The sequence below is a fragment of the Brienomyrus brachyistius genome, chromosome 5, assembly GCF_023856365.1.
Source record: "Brienomyrus brachyistius isolate T26 chromosome 5, BBRACH_0.4, whole genome shotgun sequence".
Lineage (NCBI taxonomy): Eukaryota > Metazoa > Chordata > Actinopteri > Osteoglossiformes > Mormyridae > Brienomyrus > Brienomyrus brachyistius.
The window spans coordinates 8,949,113-8,970,427 of NC_064537.1; the positions used below are offsets into that span (position 1 = coordinate 8,949,113).

Consider the following 21,315-nt stretch of genomic DNA (forward strand, 5'->3'; position numbering starts at 1 on the left):
AACTGTAAAATATACGGAGGCATTTGCCTTTTGACTCAGTTAGACTGACACAATACTTACAGTCATTTTATGATGTAATAGCGTGTTATAACCAATGACATAATCACAGCCTGGTTTAACTAGGCGGAAATAAATGAAGTTGTCAAAGGGGCGAATATTTACCCGTTACTGACTGTCTTTGAAAGCATGTCCTTCATCGCTGCACAAAACCCTCGAAGCAAACACAAAGCAGTACAGCACCTTGGCATGAGATTGGATGCTGCAGGTACGCTATTCGTCAAAACTTTTTGCACATATTGAGACTATCTACATTTGCACGTTACTCACGTATCATTCACTTAACATGCACTCAATATTTTTTGCTAACAAATAAATTTACAGTATGTCCACAGTTTGAGTACCTTTATTAGCAAGAAAATGTCACATCTTTCATTCATCAAAGTAACCTCCTCTAGCAGTTATAACAGCGGAGAAAATTCGAGGCATCCTTTCTGCAAGGGACATTAAATACTGGTCTGTCTCATGGGATGAAACACTTAACTAGTGTGTTTAAAGTTAAAGGAGAGCCTAGAATTTGACTCTGCCATCATCACATACCAAGAGGTCAGACATGCACTGTTACACACTCTGTCCATGTTAAAAAGGAAACTTGTTTTATTTGACTTATATTTTCATTTGTTTATATTGCATTGTTCACTCAACTTTCCGACGCTTAAGAAGAATAAAAATCTGCAGTGGTTAAAAACATGTGGTGTGCAATAACATGTGACTGGTAGTGTACATGGAGGTGAGCTGCGTATAAACATGACTGAGAGGTGCAGGAATTAGCCTGGCCTGTGAAAAGCCATCAAAGAAATTAGAAAGATAGTACAGAGGCAGCCTGAAATTGATATGGGTAACATTAGCAGCAAGGCTGTGAAGTGTTACCAGATGAGAGGGGTCAGGCCCTCAAGAAGTGGATCCAGCAAGTGTGTTTATAAACTATAGATGTTTGTTTGTCTCTGCCGAAAGAGTCGGGACTCACAAAAGGTGCATCCATGCAAAATACGTTTTTGTTTTATACCACAGGGTGCTCCACACAGGTGGAAGGAGGAGCAAACACAAGGTACGGGGGCAGGAATACGGCTCAAATTACTAATTAATGGAAAGATCCTTTACAAGCCTTTCAGCATATCTAGTAACAAAATGTACACATGTCTAATGCACTTCACCCTGGCTGGAACCGGAACGCATTCAATTCATTGAGTTCCTCATTCAACTGGGAATACGTTACTATGATCCACATACATTCTCATACATTAAAACGGGGTGTTTTATATTACGTATAACTTATTAAATTTGACAAACACTGCCGAACGCGCCGATTCGGTAACTTGTAGATGTCCATTATATATGTTTTTATTCCAGACAATTTAATGGCTAAATGCACAACATTTAATAGACGTGAAAAAGATACTGAGTACATTGTATGTTGCAATTGCATGTGAAAATGGAAAAACAAAAGGACGATGAAGGAAGGGGCAGGGGGGGAAAGGGTCGTCACTTTAACATAAAAGTGCAAGAGTGTTAAAATAATCATGACCGGCACCACGGCTTGGGTTGAGTTACAGAGCTGTAATCCCGATCGCCCGGCCGAGCGAGTGAGAGAAGGTGTGGACGGACGCCGAGGCTGAGAGGGCTTCGGACGGAGCGAGCTGCCCGACACACTGCTGCATTTCACTATGCTGACCCACAGTCACCACCGCACAGACCGCGTCTGGGTAGGTCTATACTGCTACATACCACAGGGCCTTCAAACAAGCTAAAGGGACAGTGTGCCTGTGTGTGTTTTAGGTGTGACGGTGCTTCTCAGTGTACATTGGTGCGGATGTTATTTTTTCGAATTCCATATTCCGAGAAGAGTGTTTTTCCTTTCTTTTTGGAGGATTACATTTGCTAGCTTTTTTTTCTGCGCAGAAATCATCATTGTTAAGCTAAGTGGTCATTGGTGAAGTTTTTTTAACAGCATTAATGAACAAATGATAGCAAGTCTGCCCTTAATGGTCATCGCTAGACGGTGCTTTTTGGCTAATTTGATTATGGACTTTATTCTTGCTCAGATGGGTCAGTATTATGTCTTTTAGGGGAGTTCTGAGCAGCCATGATGTCAGTAAGCAGCGGCTGGACCTTCCAAATATTCTGATATCTTACTGTATGCTTTGCACGAGGGACATCATCATCAAGGCAAGGTAAGGCCATTATAAGCATGTGCGTCTGTCCTGCGAAGAGCCTGGAATGGTCTCTTCCGCTGTGGCTTTTGTGTCTCTGTACATGCGACGCTTCTACAAGAGCTGGATGTAGACTTAAGGTTGTGTTGGGAGATGCTGCCAGCTCCTTCATGCAGCTTAAATCCACCAAGCTGCTTCCAGAAGAACATACAAAACACATTGCATGAATTCCCAGGCACTCTCTCACATTTTACGTGTCCGACTTCCTTCTTCTGCCGCCTCCATTACCGTCCAGTTTCCATGCTCCTCCAAACATCTCAGTGGACCACCATCCACTTCACCAGTTCTGCTCCTCTCTCGTATTCTCCCTACATCCCCTCTGCCTGGCCTCTTCTCACACTTCCATTCCCCAAGACTCCAGGTTAGCACCTAGGTTCTCGTACGATCAGACATGCAGGGAAGGCTGATCACCCTCTCTGCGTTCACCAGTAAATCACGCCATGACACGCCTGGATCCTGCCCCTTGCAAACCGTATCGTCAGAGCTGGATGGAAGAGAGCGGCAGCAGAGACAGTTTTGGTCGACACACAGGTTAGAGACAGATACTCTAACGGCGATACTCTAACCATGATTCTTTTCCAAGATTGTGATGCTTTTCGTATATTGTGCATGTAGGCAAGTAAATTCGTCAATAATAACCTGCAATACGGTCTTCGATAGCAATGTGGTCTTTACATTTTTATAGCCATAGTTAAAGCTTTTCTGAGCACCTCCTTTGCTTTTGGTCTTATTTACCTTTTGTTATCTGTAGGGTCTTTAGCAAACAGAGGACAAGAAGCTGGACTTCCTCTACGGAGGGCAGGAAGCTGTCAGTCTCTCCGGGAGAACAGCCCGTCACCCCCGTTCCGGCACTACGAAGTGGGCCGCCCCCTCCCTAGCACCAGGCTCCCAGAACCCAAGGCCTCCATCCCCTTCAGAAACTCGGAACTTGGCATGCCCTCAAAAAGGCGGGGCTCGGGTGTTGACCCATTTGGGAGGAGTCCCTCTCCACCCAAATACTCGCTGCACTCAAACTTCAGAGTAGGCCCCCAGGGGAGACAAGGCCCCCGTTCACCAAGCCCTTGCACGCTAATCCCCACCCCTTTCAAACAGGCAGAGTTGGGCGCCTCCCAACAGTGGTCTTTTGATGGCTTCTACCCAAAAGTACAAGTTCCCTCTCGCTCCTCATCTGGAATTTCAAAATCATCCCCCAGACACGGCTCCACTTTCTCACTATCCTCCTCTCCCTCTCGGAGCCCTTCCCCATTCAAACAGAACGGAATCCCATTCTCTAATTACACTCCTGCAGAAGAGAGAGAGGAACCCAGGAGCCCATCAAAGAGCTCAAATGGTCCAAAATTAGATTCTGAATATTTATGTAAAGATGTTGATACAACCATTGGGATGACTGCCTCATGCTCCTCTGCATTCAGTGAAACGAGCAGCAAAGCTGAGGTGGACAGCTCCTCTCGTTTCTCTGACCAAGATGACCAAAGTCATCCCAGCAGCCACAGGAACTGCAAGGCATCTGAGAATTCTCCATCACAGGCAAACTTCATAGCACTTACCTCCAGCCAGGATGCAAGTATCCTCAGACCAACATCGTTATCGGGATCCTGGATAGCTTCTGTTCACTCATACCACGGCACCACAGCATTCCAAACTTCCTCAAAACCTGGGCAACTTTTGGACACCAAACCCACCATTCAGCTGTCGAAGTCTCACACTGCTGTCATGGAAACGGATGACTGGGGTCAGGGTACAAGCAGCAATGAGAGAGGCCTAGAGCTGCGGAGCCCCTCCCCAGAGTATACACGGTCATCACACCAGAGCCCCTCCCCTCAGAGACAAAGGCATACTATCTCTCAAAGCTCCCTGGAGTCCGAATCCAGTCGCGCTTCCTCAGAGTCGGGTGTTGCATGCATGAAAATGGAAGATTATGTTGTAATGGCTGACATCCCCAAAACCAAGATCATATACCCGAGGGAAGCACTTTGGGAAAAGGGGAGGAGTCAAAGCCACAGTCCCATCAGGCCATATAAGTAAGGAGGAATAGCAAGTAAATTTTCATATAAGATGAAACAAATAAAATACTGCTAATAACCATTCAGTTAAATAAAACAGTACCTGCAAGTTATATTTGATTATTTGCCTACGTTTTTAGGCAAGAAATATGAGAGTATGCTACATTTATTAACTTAGAAAAGAAACCAGATTAACAATGTTTTGTAATGTTAAAATCCTTCTACCCTGTGGACTCTCGTTTGTCCACATTAAGAAATAGTTGCCAAGCAGAGTAACTGATGTAAGACAAACATATTCTAGTTTTTTCCATTTCCTCTGTTAGACAAAATACAAGTTAGTAAAAGTGTTGCTCATTTCCGTATTGGTCCATTGCAGTAAAAATATGAATGCTAATGCTGCAACTTATAAATGTACGATATACTGGCATATGGTGCACTGTATTACTTTATATGGTCATATGCAGTTAGTCTATATGTCAGTTATCTAACATCCTTTATTCTGCATCACTCTGCGTGGTGGTCAGGCAAATTTGCCCAACGGATGGCCATCAGGAGTGGGGCAACTCGGTGGAACGAGGTAGAGGAATGGAAAGAGGTAGGACTCGGCAGAAGAGGAAAGGCGGAGACAGTGAAAGAGTGCCTTGTGTCAGATCCACTGCTTCACTCAGTGCTCAGGTAAGCCCTGCTTCAAACTGTTTCAGGCGCAACATGCACATCAATTGGGTGCTTGGGAAATCTACTCTCCAGAAGTGTTTTCTGCAACGGTGCCCATTCTGCAAGAAAAGGCAATAAAAGCAAACACTGACTGAAATCAACATACATAATCTATTATGCATTCCATTTAATACATGTGCTTGTTCCTACATAGTTCCAGTATATTTTTACATTACTGCTTGGTTCTCAGATCAGTCCATCCATCCATCCATTTTCCAAACCGCTTATCCTACTGGGTCATGGGGGGTCCGGAGCCTATCCCGGAAGCAATGGGCACAAGGCACGGAACAACCCAGGATGGGGGGCCAGCCCATCGCAGGGCACACTCACACACCAGTCACTCACACATGCACACCTATGGGCAATTTAGCAACTCCAATTAGCCTCAGCATGTTTTTGGACCGTGGGGGGAAACCGGAGTACCCGGAGGAAACCCCACGACGACATGGGGAGAACATGCAAACTCCGCACACATGTAGCCCAGGCAGAGACTCAAACTCAGGTCCCAGAGGTGTGAGGCAACAGTGCTAACCACTGCACCACCATGCCGCCCCTTAGGGTATTTGGGTATTTCATCTGTCCTAGGAATTGATTGGTAGTGTTGGGAGAAATGAGGTTTCAAAATGCACAGTGAGTAGGATTACTATTTATATCGTTTTTGGGTTAGAATGGGCAACACAAAACAAGAATGCTGCTTTCGTCAGTAGTGGTTGGATTATGTTGGCTGTGACTTATTACAGGGTGACCACCGGGAGGAGACACTGACAGAGAGTGACACTGCCCGTCTGCAGATGGTTCCAGTGGAAAACCGACCAATGGAAAAGGCACGTTCGTCTGGGTTTGCCTACAAGTTCCACAATAGTTACTGCAGAACCTGTGCACTTTAAGCATGTGTCTGGGTGTCTGTTAATTCTTTCTTCGCTGTTATGTTTCCGTTACCTTCGTATACAATCTGTCTGGCCATGAATCTGCCTGTTAACTCTGAAAGGACTGAATCTGGGTGTTTTTTATTTATTTATTTTTTATTTTTTTACGGTAAACGTTTATCGTGGGTTGGGCTACATGATAGCCGTGTTCCTTATTCGTATGATCCTTTTCTGTAAGCATTCCTGCCGGTGCTGTCAGGGCTTGTACTCAGGATTCCTGACACCAACTCACGTCTAAGAACATGACAACTCGGGAAATAAAATTAAAAGCAGTGAGTGACTGCTTTACTAAGCAAAAGACTGGACTGAACTGAACAGCAAAATACCACTCCTTATCTTATGTATCTCAGTGTCTGCTGGGCTTGTGATCAGTGTGCATACATGGATTTACCTTCGCGCCGCCTTCTGCATGTGCTGGAACGCCCTTTACTCTCCGTTTATGGGCTTAATATCGCTACGTGCAATAGCCCTTGGTTCACTGCGAGGGCCTGCCTACTTCACCATGTGGAACCGCCCAGGAACTAGTCACTTGTCGGTGGCTGTAACTTCTCAGTAATTATGATATTGAAAATAGATGCATTTTAAACCAACCCATGATTTTTTTAAAATGCATGTAAAAGTCAAGGAAATCTAAATGTAAACGTTAGAAGTTAGGCTGTTATGTGGGCGCGACTCGCAGGGGCTATCACTTTGCTATATTAATTGAGATGACATATGCTAATCAATCTACAAGCTGAAGCCTGCGTTTCTCTTCTCTTTCGCCCCTTGGATCTGGGATCCGGTGACAAACATGACGGTGAGTGTTTACCTGTAATTTTAAACCGTGGAGTTTTCGTCACCATTAAGAACATGCTTTGCTAGTGAAGACTGCTGTTTAATTGACCAGTTTTTAAATTGTTGATGGGAAAACAAGTGTGTAGTTTGAGTAACATCGCAGCTGAAGCGTGTGACGGGTTTCTAGCATCTCACGCATACTTAACGATAACGATAGAAGCTCTAACGAAAAATAGCTTTTCACGGGTTTTTCTGTTAGAAAACGAAACCTTTATAACCTCTTTTCGGTGTTCGATGTATTTCAGTACAGGCTCTTCCTGATGTGACTTTGCTCTTTGACATTTTCATTATGAATTACCACTTTCGGTAGCATAATGTATAACTGACGTTGTCATGTAAACTTTCGATTTCATTTAATTCTTCTGTTTGTGTCGGATGTAGTCGATTATTCCATATGTACAACACATTTCTAGACACTTCAGAGGTTTTGGTCAATGTGTTTTCTCTACCTGGTTTAGGAGACTTTTTTTTTCCTCCTGTAAGAATAAAATATTGGCCGGTATAATAACTTGTTTTGATTAATCGTCGGCAGGTATTATCTCTCTTTCTGTAATCTCGGCTTCTTATTAACTACAGAGCTAGTTTTCCAACTTCCATTACAGCTATGCACCAATGAATATTAGACTTCAGACTTATTTATATAGGACATGTAAATTCAAGGTGAATGATCCACAGCTAAGAGGCAGTCTGATTTCTGGAGCATTCAAGCTTTAACTGAAATTAAACCGAGACTCCATGTGATCATCTAGTGTTCAGCCAGTGTGTGCATCATGGACGTCATTATTTAGAAGCATCATTTTTAAGAATATCATAGACAAAGACACATATGCAAATTCCACATTGAAACGCCTTGTAATGTTTATAATGCTGCAAGAGTAATTCCTCACAGAATTCGTTTTTAACGTTGGGTACGATTTGTTTGGGGCCCCTAGGTGTAATTTGAAATACATGGCTGTGTTTCATCCTTATGCTATAACTATGAGGACCTGTATCTCCGATGCATTCAAAAACGGAGCCAGTTAAACCAGATATTGTCACAATGGGAAACGATTCACTGGACAAAAGGGGGACGTTTGAACTTTTGTGTAACTACACTTAAGAGCATTTTCATTATTTCCTGTGTAGCTCTTGTTGCAATGTCCTTCAGTGTTCACCTAGATCGTTTTCAAGAATCCTACCGAAGGTCTGGCTCTCCTTCTGAATTCCAGTCACTTACTGGTCTGCAGCTTGCTTTTTGGATGATGTGCGGAAAAAGAGATTAACTAGAGCAGAAAAAAACTGAAATATTTGGTCTGCAATGTTTTTGTTGGTGAACGTGGATGAATGAAGCCCATTAAGCCGTCTCTCTCTGTGTCTGCTAGGGTATCTGCAGTGGCTGCGTATATCAGTCAACGTCTCTCGTTCCTCTGAGTGTCTGACGTGCTTCCTGGGGGTTGTGGCTTTAACATGTCAGCCTCGGTTTGCATGCATACAATATTAAAATTAGCTATGAAAATATACCCACATATTTTCAATTGCTTGCCATTTTAAGCTACTCTTGTGCACTTCACTATTTACTGATGTTAATGATGCATTGACATGTCACTTCTGTGACCTGAACCATGGTACCGACAGTAATCAGACACATGTACATAGATGTAGGAAATGCATACTGAGACCATTGTTAATGTGCTTCTGCTTTTTCAAAGCTAAGTGCTGAATAATGTTCTCCTATTTCCCTGACCATATTTCTGCAGCCTGATCTCCTTAACTTCAAGAAGGGATGGATGTCGAAGCTAGATGACGATGGAGAGGTACTCGGCCTTTCTGCTACTGCCGTTTTGCTCAGTTATTTTTAGAACGGACAAAACTCGCTCAAAGGCAGAGGTGGTAGTTGCAGAGTCCCTTGTTGCATCAGCAGGTTAGCTGATTCTTCCATTTGCCTGAGCAAGCCTGCCTGGATATTTGGCGGACTGGGGGTTACGCTGAAACATTTTAGCATCGTGACACACCATCAAGGAACTTCTTTCCACTGTTGTTTTTAAATGGGAGCTTAGAAGTGTCCCTGCACGCAGACTCTGTCCTGCACTTAGACACTTAAAGTTTCAAAGAGAGAAACACTAAAGTCACTTGGAGTTCCTGCAAGGATTGGGACAGCCCTTGTGTGCTCTTAATAAAATTTCTTTCTGATCATACTGGCTCATTTGCAGTCTCAGCTAGGATTGAGCAGGTCCTGGTCAGGTTTGCTGTGTCACATGGTGTCTGGTGTGTCTCCCCAGTGGCGGAAGCACTGGTTCGTGTTGACGGACGCCAGCCTGAGGTACTACAGGGATGCCAGAGCAGAGGAGGTGAGATGAGATGCCGATCGTTTTCCTGAACTTTCATCCTCACCGTGGTTCCGTACCATGGCTCCGGGTTAAAATTATTTTAATCAGATACTCGATTCTTTGCTGAGTGTTTGATTTGTAACTAAGACACGTTTACAATTAATAAAGAAATCAATCATTGTAAAAAATGTAAGCAGAAGAAGCCTTTTAGAAACTCACTCAGATTCACTCAAAATGTAAGTGCATGGTAAAAGAGAATGGTGTAACTAGAGTTATTTTTAACTCTTTAACCTAAAATTGCATATGGAGCCTGGGACTCACTCCCTTCACAAGCAGCCCTTTGATCCCTCTCTATCTCGCATGCCGTGACATGTGGCACGAGATAAACATCTCAGTTGAGCTGCATGTGTCAGTACTGATTTGCAGATAGTTTCACTGAGCGAAGTGACTGTGAGCTAAGCAGCGAGGCCAGGAAATGTCGTGGGAGGACATAGACAAATTTTACTGTTTAGGAGTGACGTATACCCAGACGAACACAAACTCCTGCTAATTTAAAATACTTGGAATGGTGTAAATTGCTAACACTCAGCTTTGCTACTAAGTCACTGAAGAGTGATGGTGTGTCTGTCATCTCTTTAATATCATGTCAGAAGGAAGATCTGGACGGGGAGATTGACCTGAGGTCCTGTGTGGAGGTGTCCGAGTTTGATGTGGAGAAGAACTATGGTTTTCAGATCCAGGTGGATAGTACTGGAATCTGTTTTGAATTTGAAGGCGTCCAGTAGTTGCTGTTATGTATGATCACAAAATGTTTCACCTCACTATTGGTGGTGAAAGGGAAGACAGAACCTTCAGATGTTCCTCAGAAGGTCGAAGCTTGTACTATTGTGTGTATATCTGGGATTATATCCTCACATGCTCTGTGGATGGAGTGTTTGTTTTGGAATGTTTGCTTTCAGGTTAGTGTTTATCTCAAATGCTGACTTGTAAGGTCCTGCTCGTCCACTCTTTCTCGTCACTTGCGCACAGACCCAGGGGGCTGCGTTCACCCTGTCTGCCATGACATCGGGGATCAGGAGGAACTGGCTGGAGGTTCTGAGGAAGAACGTCCTTCCCAGCAGCTCGCCCGACATCATGCAGTAAGTTCCTGCTGCTGTACTTGACTCTGTTCAGATAGAGTTTTACTTCACGCCTCTGGTGTGTCAGTTTAGACAGCTGCAGAACCAGCTCCCCGCAGTGGGGGGGGGGGGGAGGGGTGGGGGTGGGTATGCCTGACCCAGCTGGTCTTGAGCTTGGTCCACACCACAGCTGGGCAAATGCCAACCAGTCACAGAACTTTTCCATACCTGTGAACCGGAAGTAAGAAAAACTAAAATTTTAAGATGCACATTTTGGACTCCTCCACCAAAGCACCCCATGGTCCCACTCAGGTGCACCTTACAGCTGGAGTGTGGTCCGTGTAACAGTGTCATACGACAGCACTGACTTAACAAACCTGATTTCCTCTCAGACGCACACACCCACACACACGCTGCTGCTGATATGCTGTCTAAACCAGGTTTGCTGTAATTTGTACTGTGTTCTGGGCCTCATTCATTACTATTCTTCCTGTTTTCCAGGCTGTCAGACAGCAGGACTGACAAGATCCACACGTCTTGTCCCCTTTTGCCTGGTCAGCTTCCCTCTCAGCACGGTCACAGGGACTCAGGCTCTGAGGTCATGGCCCCCACCCCGCATCAGCTAGACTACGTGGAGCTTGCACCGGTGATGGACACACAAGCCCCCACAAAGCCCATCAGCACGCCCGAGACCAGAGAGGGCCTGGACAGGGAACAGGCCCGAAGACTGGAAGACAGGGCCCGGTGGTTCCAGGCTGGGGTTCCTGCCAAGGAGCCGCCACCTGGCAGCAGTCTGTGGGATGCTGTGCACCTGAAGAAGGGCACAGGCTCCGCCTCCAGCTTGGAAGAGACGCTTGAGAGGAAGTGGGTGGAGTTTGAAAGACTGCCCCTGCGAGAGATGAGGTCGCTGCCCCCAGTTGGATCCTGTGGTAGCCGGCCTGCCAATGAAGTGCTGTTGAAGGAGGTAGTAGGAATGGAGATATTGATAGCTGAGGTTATTTTGTTCTGCTGTTCTCCAGCTGTGCGTTAGCGATGTCACCCTCTGTCCTCTTCCAATCCCTATCAGGTGGCCTTGCTGAAGGCTCAGGTGGAGCAGCTACAGAAGGTGAGGTTTGCAAGAGAAGGTGGGAAGTGTGGTCTAGAGGCCCCCTGTGGCCGTAGCCTGGAGGCAATGGAGAAAGCGCACGGGGGGGCCCTGGAGGAGCTACAGAGGCGGCATGAACGGCAGGTGAGGGAGCTGGAAGTGGAGCGTGACCGGCTGCTTCGGGAAGAGGCCCAGGCCACGGTGCAGGGTGAGTGGGCGGGGATCCCCGTTTGGGTGGTGAGATGCCAGGCGATGCTGCAGCGGACTGGGCTACTAAGCGTTTACGTCACTACCATGGATCGACATAACTGATACTCACGTACACATTCTCGGTATAACGGATTAAATATTTTTTAATTTCTTGCCATAACAGAGCAAATGTGTATTCATATTATGTACATTTGCACTTTTATGACAAGAAATTTGATCTCATTTAATCCTTTATACCGTAAATGTATACTTACATTCTTGCATTTGCATTTTACGTATTTAGTAGACGTATTTAGTAGACACAAGTGAGTGGAGCACATTACAAACGTACGTGTTGTGGAGGAGTCGACTAGGCAGAACCTAATAAGGCAATTCGATGACCAAATTTGCAACATTAAGATTTGCAGACATTCAGAGGACATACAGAGGTATCAAGCTAGTGGAGGAATTCATGGAACAGATGGGTGTTGAGATGTTTCCAGAAGGTAGAGAGGGAGTCTGGTGACCGTACATGGTTCAGCAGCTCATTCCACCATCGAAGAACATCACAAGAGAACGATCCGGAGTGATACTTCTTGCAGGGTGGAGGGAGCTTCAAATAGCGTTGGTTTTCTGACCGAAGGGGCTGAGATAATAACCCCCCCCCCCCCAATTCACACCCCTAGCTATGGAGGTGCTGAAGACGGCCCTGAGGGTGGAGCTGGAGGAGGAAGTGGCGAGAGCGAGGCGGCTGGGTGGAGGGACGGCCGAGTTGCAGGCCATGCCGCAGACGCAGTGAGTCACGTGAGCTGTAGGTCACACGCACACACTGCTTCGGAGGTGCCAGTAGTGGGATTATGGGTAAGCGCTGTCATTTGTATACAAAGTAGGTCTGGCAAGCTGAGATGAAAGCAGCCGCCCAAACGGCACAGCTGACCCGCCGTGGGACACACATGGCGCACGTTTAAGCATCGCTGATCAAAAATCAGTCCCATTATTTCTCCGGATTTATCTTTTGCTGGAAGCCAAACGAAGTAGACATGTTGTGACTTTGTCTGGACTCCCGGACCCTCGTGTGCTCGGGTGCAATTCGGATGCGTTATCTGACTGTGAAGAAGCGAGTGCATGTGTGCATGTTTACAGCTCATTGGACAGCATGCATCCGGTGCAGGTTTTGCTGTTTTGGCCGCATGATCAAAGGTGATTCGTGAAATGCAGGCCCCGGGCATTAGGGATGTATGTAGAGTGCTGCTGATATGTTTAATTTTTGGTCAGTGCATAATTCTATATATATATATTTTATAGTGTGTATATGTCTTTATTCTAAATAGTAAAATAATGGCTGCAAAAATATTGGGGCGAAAAAGTGATGCTCATGTGGAAGAGATTTATTCAGGTTTTGAAAAACAAATTCCAATTGGACTGGTTGAATCGTGTGGTACCAGTTAAGATGGGAGATGGAACCATGGACAGTGTACTGGGAGACTGCATCTGCAAAAGTTCTTAATGGAAAAATGTTGTCGGTGGTTTTGGGCCTTTTTCATTTTGGGGCACTTGCATCCCTGAATTTTAGTTGTGGTCTAGCAGGATGTGTATGTTGAACAGTTTGCTTCCCTGCCTTGCAGTTATCTTATCGAGTATCTCGCTGCCGTCGCGTCTGAGTGTCACCGTCGAAAACCCGTTCCAGGTCTGAGCGGCAGGCCCAGCAGAGGGAGCTGGACAGCCTGTCCGAGCGGTACTCTCAGAAGTGCCTGGAGCTGAGGAGGGCGGAGGAGAGACACAGGGAGATGGAGAGAGAGGCGAGCCGAAAGGAGACGGAGCTGGAGCAGCTGAAGAAGGAGAATCGGGTGAGTGAGTAATTGTGGGTCTCTGTCAGCACCTGGCTGGCTGGAATACAGGTACATCGGAATGCTTCCTTTCACGTATCCCTTCATGCTCTCCTTTGAGACGTGTGTGTATACAATTGAGAGTGAAGCTTGGGGTCTGAGTGTAGGGTCAGGCAATTTATCTGATGCCCCTGCAGCAGGAGATTCAAGGCCTGGGTCCTTTCTGCCTGTGCACAGCTTGGTGACTGAGCTCGCCAAGCAGAACTCAGTGTTTGGACTGTGCCATTTCTCACGGCAGGGTTTGCTGCTGTACGTCGTTCTGCTGTAGATCGTAGAAACGTGGGAACGATGTATGTGATTATTTCCTCTCTGCCGTCTGTTTGCACCACTCTTTGTCTCTGACATTGACAGTTACTGTAGAATTTATCTGGGTGCCTGAGTTTGCTTCAGTCATTGTAGAACTTGGAAGTTTTAAAAATAAAAAGCAAGCTTTTTTTGCCAAGATAATGATTCCAGGGAAAGCTACCAAACAGAGAAAGCTTCCCTGTTAGCTGGTTTATCTTTCTTTGTCCTGTGAGTGACGTGTCTCCAGGCTCTGTTAACTAACATGGTGTCCACATGCCCCTTTGCTTGTTCAGTTTGACCTGCCCTGGTGTAAGTTCTTCTCTCGCTCTCTCTCTGTCTCTCTCTCTCTCTCTCACTCGCTCTTTCTTCACAGGATCTGCAGTCTCATATGATGAAGGAGATAAGCCACTTGCGCTCAAGCTCTGAGTGTGAGGGCTCAGACCGCGTCCTGCATGACGGCCACGAGTGCAGTTCCTGCGAGTTGGAGGTAAGGCAGAAACGATAAGGGAACACTGCTGCAATTGATCACTGTCACCACCTAGTGGTCGCTGCCTTTGAAATTTGAATCTTGTGATCGGCCGTCTACCTGGTTGTCGACCGTAGGTGTGCTTTCAGCTCGTCGGAGATTTACTTACACAAAACTGTTCTGAGGACAGAACAAAAAAAAATGATTGATTCTGAGAGATAACCAGTCAGATTGTAGAGGACGTGAGACCTAGACATCTGGGGTGCGTTTCCCAAAACCATAGTTGCTAACGTGGTTTGAACTATGCAAGTACGACGCAGGTGTTTCCCGAAACCACAGTTCGAACGAACATCCGAAAACACTGTCGTTAAGTTGTGTAGTTCGAACTACATTTCTCGAGTTGTCGTTAGAAGCTTAGTTCCAGGTAAGTAAATCAGCGATGGTGGAAAATGCAGTCTAAGAAGGGTGTAGTCATTGTGTAAGTAAGAAATGTAATAATCTTTAATACCTAGTATGGAATAATTTAGCTCTACGATCACATATAATGTGAAGTGGCCTGAAAATGTAGTTTGAAACGTAATTGTTGTGTGGGTCTCGGGTCATAAGAACGGTAACTGTCTGTGGTGAGTAAAAGGGAGAATTCTCAGACTGCAAAGTATTGTATTAGCACAGGGGTTTTTATCCAGAAAGGGCCGTTAGGTATGCAGCCTTTCGCTGCAAATCCCTACTTGGAGTAGTATGTAGAAGACTGATCGACTGAAGAGTTCGCACATATGGGTTTGAGCAACTGATCGAACGGTTATCCCAAAAAAACCTGCAAACACACCAGCCCTTTCTGGGTAAGATTGCTCGCCCCTGTAGTAGCATATACAGTTAGTGTGCTGCTCGGTAAAGGATGTTGTACCCAGTGGTCATTGTGCCATATGGCACACTTTGCCACATATAGTAAAAAAAAATAGAGAAATAAAAAAATTACTAAAAAAAAGAAAAGAATAAAACCCAAAAATTAATAATAATAAATCATTATCCCTTGTATATATACATGTATGTATTTGTAGCCCTATGCAGACCATTGGGTGTTGTGCGGTTTCTTCATTACACCCTTAACTTCAGAGGGACAACAATCACCTTAGAAGAGAGTGCAGCACTTTGATGAGGTTCTCCTTCATCACTGACAGGTGTCATTGTCATAATGGAAGAGTAGAATGACACTACAGCGGTCAGATAGGAATCCATGCGTTTGTACTGGGGAAATGCCACCTGTGACGTTTGGATATTACACACACCTGTCTATTCCAGTCAGCCACTAACATTCTGTACGTTGGACCAAGAATTTGTAAGTGTTCGTAGTGTGATTGAAACACAATGAACTGCAATCAACGTAATTACAGATGGAGCGTCTTTCACAAAATGCAGTCATAGCTAACAGTTCTTCTGTCTACCACGCCAAGAAGCGTCTCATTATTTTAGCACTATATATCGCTATTGTGTAAAATGTATGTGTGTATGTGATTATTATTTATTTATATATTACGCAGTTCGCGAGTTTTTGTACGCGACCGGCTGTGAAAGTTACACCATTCACATTATAAAGTTTGCTAGCTTTTGCTAACAACTCGCCGTGAGTCTGACCAATCAGCGCAGGAACCACTGTAGTTCGAACTACGGAAGTCCCAACTAACTAACGTAGTTCAAACTACTGTGGTACGACGGTTTTGGGAAACAGTCATACTTCGGATGTTGGTTAGTTTATACTACCATAGTACGATGTGTCGTCAATGCTAACTTCCGTCGTCGTTTAGGAAACGCATCCCTGCTTAGTTGGTCCCTCAGAACATTTTTGCGTAAGTAAAACTCCCGTGGGCTTGTTTTCAGGCAACGCCTATGTACCAGCCAACACTCGCTATTTTTCTTCTGGCAGGTGCTGCTCCGAGTGAAGGAGAACGAGGTCCAGTATCTGCATAAGGAGATCGGCTGCTTGAGGGACGAGCTGCTCTCCCTCAGCAAGGTTTGTAGATGATATTTATGAGGGTGCACCTTAGGGGAAACTCCCACACCTAAGCTGCTCAGCGTCTCCATCAGGCCTAAGGATGTATTATAGTAAGACTGAGGATAGCATCTATTTTTGTCCTGTTCTCCTTCTGGTAGGAAAAGCGCTTGGCGTACGAGCGGTGTAAGGAGGCCAATGTGGAGCTGAACGCGGCCAAGAGCCGCAGCGAGCGGGAGCTTGAGGCCCTGCGTGAGCACCTGAGGCTGGCGATGGCCGCCCTGCGGGAAGGCCAGGAGCTGGGGAACAGCATGTCCCACTGAGACGTTGCAGCCAGGTTGGAGAGGGAGGCTGGTCGGCCCAACCCCCTTACCCAACTCCCCCTAGGAGAGAGAAGCTCTGTGGCCATTGCCATTCTGACAGTCATGTTGGCTTGTCTTCAAAAAGCTTCATTTTTAGGGGCTCCAACGTGCTCAACGCTGCCCAATGCCGGTCAACCCAATAGGTAACATAGAGGGCGCTGGTTTAGCTAGCCAACTTCACTCTGTCTCGTACAGAGGGGGCTGCACTGGCAGTGAAGCTATTCTAGAGTGCCACGTTGGCTTTGGCCGGCACTGACACTGCCTGTGGTGACACGGAGATTGGCAGGAAGAGGAAGATACCAGGACACGTGATTCTGCAGCGAGGGAACGAGTTTCCTCCCCAAAGTACTGGCTCACTCTTTTGCATTTCCTGTTGCACATTTCAGAACTGGGCAGTATCTTTTCAGAGGGACAATAGAAGAACTTAAATGCTATACCACTGTAGTTGTGGCAAAATACTGGAGTATAAGGTCTATTTAAACAATTATCACCCCATTTCTCCCTTGGTACCCAAGGGCCCTATGAATGTGGATAAAAAAAGAATGGTGGTTTTCACTTACATTTTCTCATACTTCCTTTGAAATCTTGCATTTTCTTCTGTACTTCTACTTTTCACCTTCCCTTGTTTTGCAGTGTCTGCAGGCTATTTTTCTAGAATTTTTTTTCAGACTTCTTTAAGCATGTATGAATGTCACTGACTGGGTCATGGGCCAAAGTTGATTAAATCAGATGGCTGTCCACAGAGTTGCAGTGTTCAGAATTTCTGAGATTGCTGTATGTAAAAATTCACAAAAACTACAAATCCCCACTCTTGGGACTCCTTGGGCCAAACAGAGAAACACCCGCAAATGTTTTATGCTTGTTTATACTACATTTTGAATCTGTACATTGACATGCACCAATGTTAATTTTGCTCAAACACTCTGTCAGGAGGATCTAACTTTGAAAAACCTGGAAAATGCTTTTGTTTGAACACTCATTTTTCATGGTGCTGCAATATTTTTGTGTTTGGGAGTCAATGGGTCAGCGTTTCACCACTTGAGAATCAGATTTTGTAGCAAATACTGGATTATCTTCTGTTTATGATGCAGGCTGTGAAAATGTTACCATTTTAACTTCTAAAGAGCCACTTGTCACAAGATTAAGAAACTAATTAAAGTGTTTTAAATCATTTTAATGACAATTTGACATCAGACCTGTTTTTTTCAACGTTTTATTTTTCAACTGAGTTTTACTTTCTTGTGACCAATAATATATTAAGTTTTTTTTATATTCAATAAACTGGTGAATCATTTTTGCCACATGTTCAGTACGTTACAGTTGCTATATTTTGACACACCAATACAACAAATGTTAATAAACACTGATGATACTGCATTACTTTCTGTTCTTCTGTTAATAAATGTGAGGTGTGAATTCTGCTGGGTTTCTAAGACCTCTTTTTGGAGATACTAGAATTCTTCTGTGATTTGTTGACATTGATGTGCCCCTCAACCTGAAAGGGGAGAAGAAGAATCAAATGGTTATAGAGCCAGAAACACAAATACTGGTTCAGTGAAGTATTTTTGCGGCATGTTCAGATCAAATGGTGAAAATGAGGCTAGTGTACAGAATGTCAGCTTTAATTCAGGTTCCTATTTTTCTTTGCTGAACTATGTTGTGTGAAACACCCCTTAATTTCCACTGAGCATAAAGTGTTATTACATGCTGAATGTTCCGGTCCCATTTCAGTTACAACTGCTTAGCTCATACTTTAATCTGAATGTCTACCCTGGGTAATTTTAGTACTGAAATTCCAATTTCAGGTGCTTTGTCCATGGGCTACACTTAGAACCAGCTATCAACAAGAGTGCATTGTGCACACAGCTCTGCTGACTGGTGGCCCATAGAGCTCAGTGGTGAAGTTCCTGCCTGTCACTTTGTAGGTTAATTTGCATAAAACTATTTCTAACATACAAAATGGATCTGTAAGAGCTTTTGCCACTGTCTTTAAGGTGTTTTTTCTTTTATAGATTTACATGGCGGACTGAAAGAGTGTGGAACAGTCTAGAAAGAAAAGACATGCAACAATGTCCAATGGCGTTTTCATATTTTCAATAAAATGACCTGTAATCACGTTCTAACGAGTGATTTAACATTTTAAATAATGTTAAATTACTATGTATTATATATAATGTTAATTTATTGGGGGCAGTGTTTGGCTCTGGGTTACGGCACTATGATCAGAATCCAATGGTCAGTAGAGTGATTCACCATTGGGCCCGCGAGCCAATCCTTTATAGTGTCCCTTAAATAAATGTAACGAAATTTTACTATTTACTAATAAATGTCTTAAATGACGGTTTTATCAATAAAGTTGTACATCCATCCAATGGTTGATACAGAGAGTAGCCGATAGGTGTCCCCAAGTTAAATATTGTTGGGCGTATATGAAACTCATTACCGCATATTTTTAAAAACATGCTTAGATATTTACGATATGTGACCGCGAGAAAAATACAACTATACCCTACTAACGAGCGACGAAAAACTCACACAGAATTATGGGTACAATTTAACATAACGGCAGTCGAAAAACGTAAGAGAGGCAGTTCCAAATATTATTATACACAATAAGACAAAACAATTCGCATTTAATGTAATTAGCCAAAATGATGATTTAATTCAAATCAATATCTTTTTTAATAATATTTTTAATCTGAATAAGTGGGCCATCCATAGATCCACCCCTACATTCATCTCACTTCTAACCATACATCCTGGTCAAGGTCTTAGGGTAAAAATTACACATGTATTAAAACTTCTGTTTCACCAATATGTAAAATAACCAGAATATTTTTTTCATATGTTAATCTATCTGGACGAATGACTTGACTGGCACTAAGTTTGAATGGTTTTGGAGTAATGACCGATTCCTTTCGGGGGACTGACATACTTTCTGTCTAATAAAAAGCATTCGGCTCTGTCGCTAAAATAAAGAACCCAATAGCAGCAGCGGTTGTGGTTTTGTAGGAATGAATAAGACATGGTGGGACTTGTGAGTAATGCCTGATATTTTTAAAAAGGAAACTAGTTTTTTCCTAAACAATCTAGATCATAAATTATGAGACTCACCTTCAATGCTCCGGTCACTTTGACAGATATTTTACTTTTTAAAAATGTATGAAGGTGACTAATCTGTGATACAGGTGGTGGTTTGTGGATGCTTTGTCCCCATTTATACAATTTAATAAGTCCGCATGGCCTGGGTTTTGATATCACCCGATCTGTATGACGTCAGCAAAACCCTCCTCGATGTAAAGGCCAGGGCTATACATATGTTGACAATATCGTATTTAAAAATATTCAAAGGAATGCAGTGTTACCTGCAGAGCCAACGTCAGCTTACGTCAGAATCATAAAGGCTACAGGGAGTGTCGATAGCATTCATAAATCCAAGCAGTGGCAGCCCTGTAAAGTACGTGTTTGTTTGTTTTGGGGGGTGAGTACGCTAACACACACGCATTTAGGGGAGATGCAGAGAAATGACAACGCAAAATTTTACCGCATCAATATAAAGTTCGAATATAAGTTATACAGGAAGATTACTGTACCGCTTCGAGCAACGGAGCCCCATTCCACAATAGTCCCCGATCCCCCCCCCATCCATTTACCGCAACCTTTTTGCGCACATGTATGGCATCTACAAACCTTTGTCCAGGGTTTAATCATCGTCATCCTCGGGAACAAAGATGTCGTTTTCTTCAAGCATAATGGCAAAGTTCTTGCTTATCTGAGTTCCAATAAGTAGAAAAGGGACTACGACAATCATAATGCGAATCATTCCGAAGGGGATCTGCGAATTGCAAAACAAATAAAAAAATAAATCACATATAGTTATATCATACAGAAAGATCATTAGATATTAGCATTTAGACACAGAAAGGTGTATGAATATAATATGAACGCATGGCAAGATTTAATTTCACAATCAAGTACCTATGGGGTGAAATTACGGGAGGTGGCGGGATGGTTGTGCCCCCCAATAATCACCCTCCCCCCCCCGAAGTTCACACCAAAGCTACGCCCTTGTAAGTACCTGACTCTTGATTAGAGCTCATTCCACCTGAGACTTCCTGAATATGTACGTTTCACTGTTTATATTGCGTATCAGACTAAACGAGTGTTGTAAATTACAAATATATCGTTAAAACAATTCACATACTTGTAACGTTTACGGGGTTTTAATATAGGCCATAATGTTTTAAATATAAATTTGAATATAGATGTATTCTCAACTCATAGTGAACCAAAACCACAGATTTAACGAACAAGCCAGGCGCCGACTTCCACTGAGTTGAAAAAACTTCCTTCTATACCATCGGCGAAACATTTACAGCTATGAATAATTTAAATTACTATTATTTCCCGATAGCTGCTTAATGAATCCAGAATGGTCCCGTCATGAGAAATTGCCGCTTACTTATAATCTCCCCCAAACTTACTTTAGTCGGCTTAGGCAGAATGGCACCGGTCGACGTCGACACGGCGTTTCGAGACTGAATAAGACGCGATGTGTCCATAAACCTGCATGAAGTGCTACGTTTTAGGATTGCACTGTTTTTTAATGCATAAAACCTAAGAACTCCGGCGACTGCTGACGCCATCTTCCTGGTTTCAATGCCCCTCTAGTTTACACTTGAAGTTGGGACTCCTTGGTTTGCCTTGTAGGTGGGACTTTGACGTTAACGAGGCGTGTTTAAAGCTCGTTTTGAAAAAAAAGTACACGTTGCGTATCAAGTATTTGAAAGTAATACTGTAAGTCCAGAGTTTTACTGCAACAGGAAATACATGTTGATAAATAAACCAGCTGGATTTTTACAGTTTTTAAGTGTCCGTGTTATGTAAC

The 21,315-nt window shown here is 44.0% G+C and overlaps 2 protein-coding genes across 3 annotated transcripts; one reads left to right on the forward strand and one right to left on the reverse strand.

The window, feature by feature from the left end:
• The first annotated feature begins 2,108 nt into the window (after positions 1–2,108).
• Positions 2,109–17,847, forward strand: LOC125742516 (TRIO and F-actin-binding protein-like). 2 transcript variants are annotated; one of them, XM_049014599.1, is made up of 14 exons: positions 3,674–4,288; positions 4,795–4,945; positions 5,725–6,706; positions 8,481–8,537; positions 9,003–9,071; positions 9,701–9,790; positions 10,080–10,189; positions 10,670–11,132; positions 11,235–11,460; positions 12,128–12,236; positions 13,129–13,288; positions 13,986–14,099; positions 16,000–16,086; positions 16,227–17,847. In XM_049014599.1, exons 3-14 carry the CDS (start codon positions 6,701–6,703, stop codon positions 16,386–16,388), a joined length of 1,653 nt encoding a protein of 550 aa, XP_048870556.1. In that variant the 5' UTR covers positions 3,674–4,288; positions 4,795–4,945; positions 5,725–6,700; the 3' UTR covers positions 16,389–17,847. The 2 variants fall into 2 exon arrangements, with proteins under 2 accessions (XP_048870555.1, XP_048870556.1); XM_049014598.1 differs by lacking the exons at positions 8,481–8,537; positions 9,003–9,071; positions 9,701–9,790; ... (6 more) ...; positions 16,000–16,086; positions 16,227–17,847 and adding exons at positions 2,109–2,228; positions 2,697–2,798 and having other exon boundaries at positions 3,019–4,288; positions 5,725–6,704.
• On the reverse strand, positions 17,581–21,146 carry LOC125742553 (essential MCU regulator, mitochondrial-like). Its single transcript, XM_049014659.1, has 3 exons — positions 20,912–21,146; positions 20,118–20,262; positions 17,581–17,922 (listed from the first exon to the last, which is right to left on the reverse strand). The coding sequence occupies exons 1-2, from the start codon at positions 21,071–21,073 to the stop codon at positions 20,131–20,133; spliced, it is 294 nt and encodes a 97-aa protein (XP_048870616.1). The 5' UTR covers positions 21,074–21,146; the 3' UTR covers positions 17,581–17,922; positions 20,118–20,130.
• Positions 21,147–21,315: the final 169 nt, after the last annotated feature.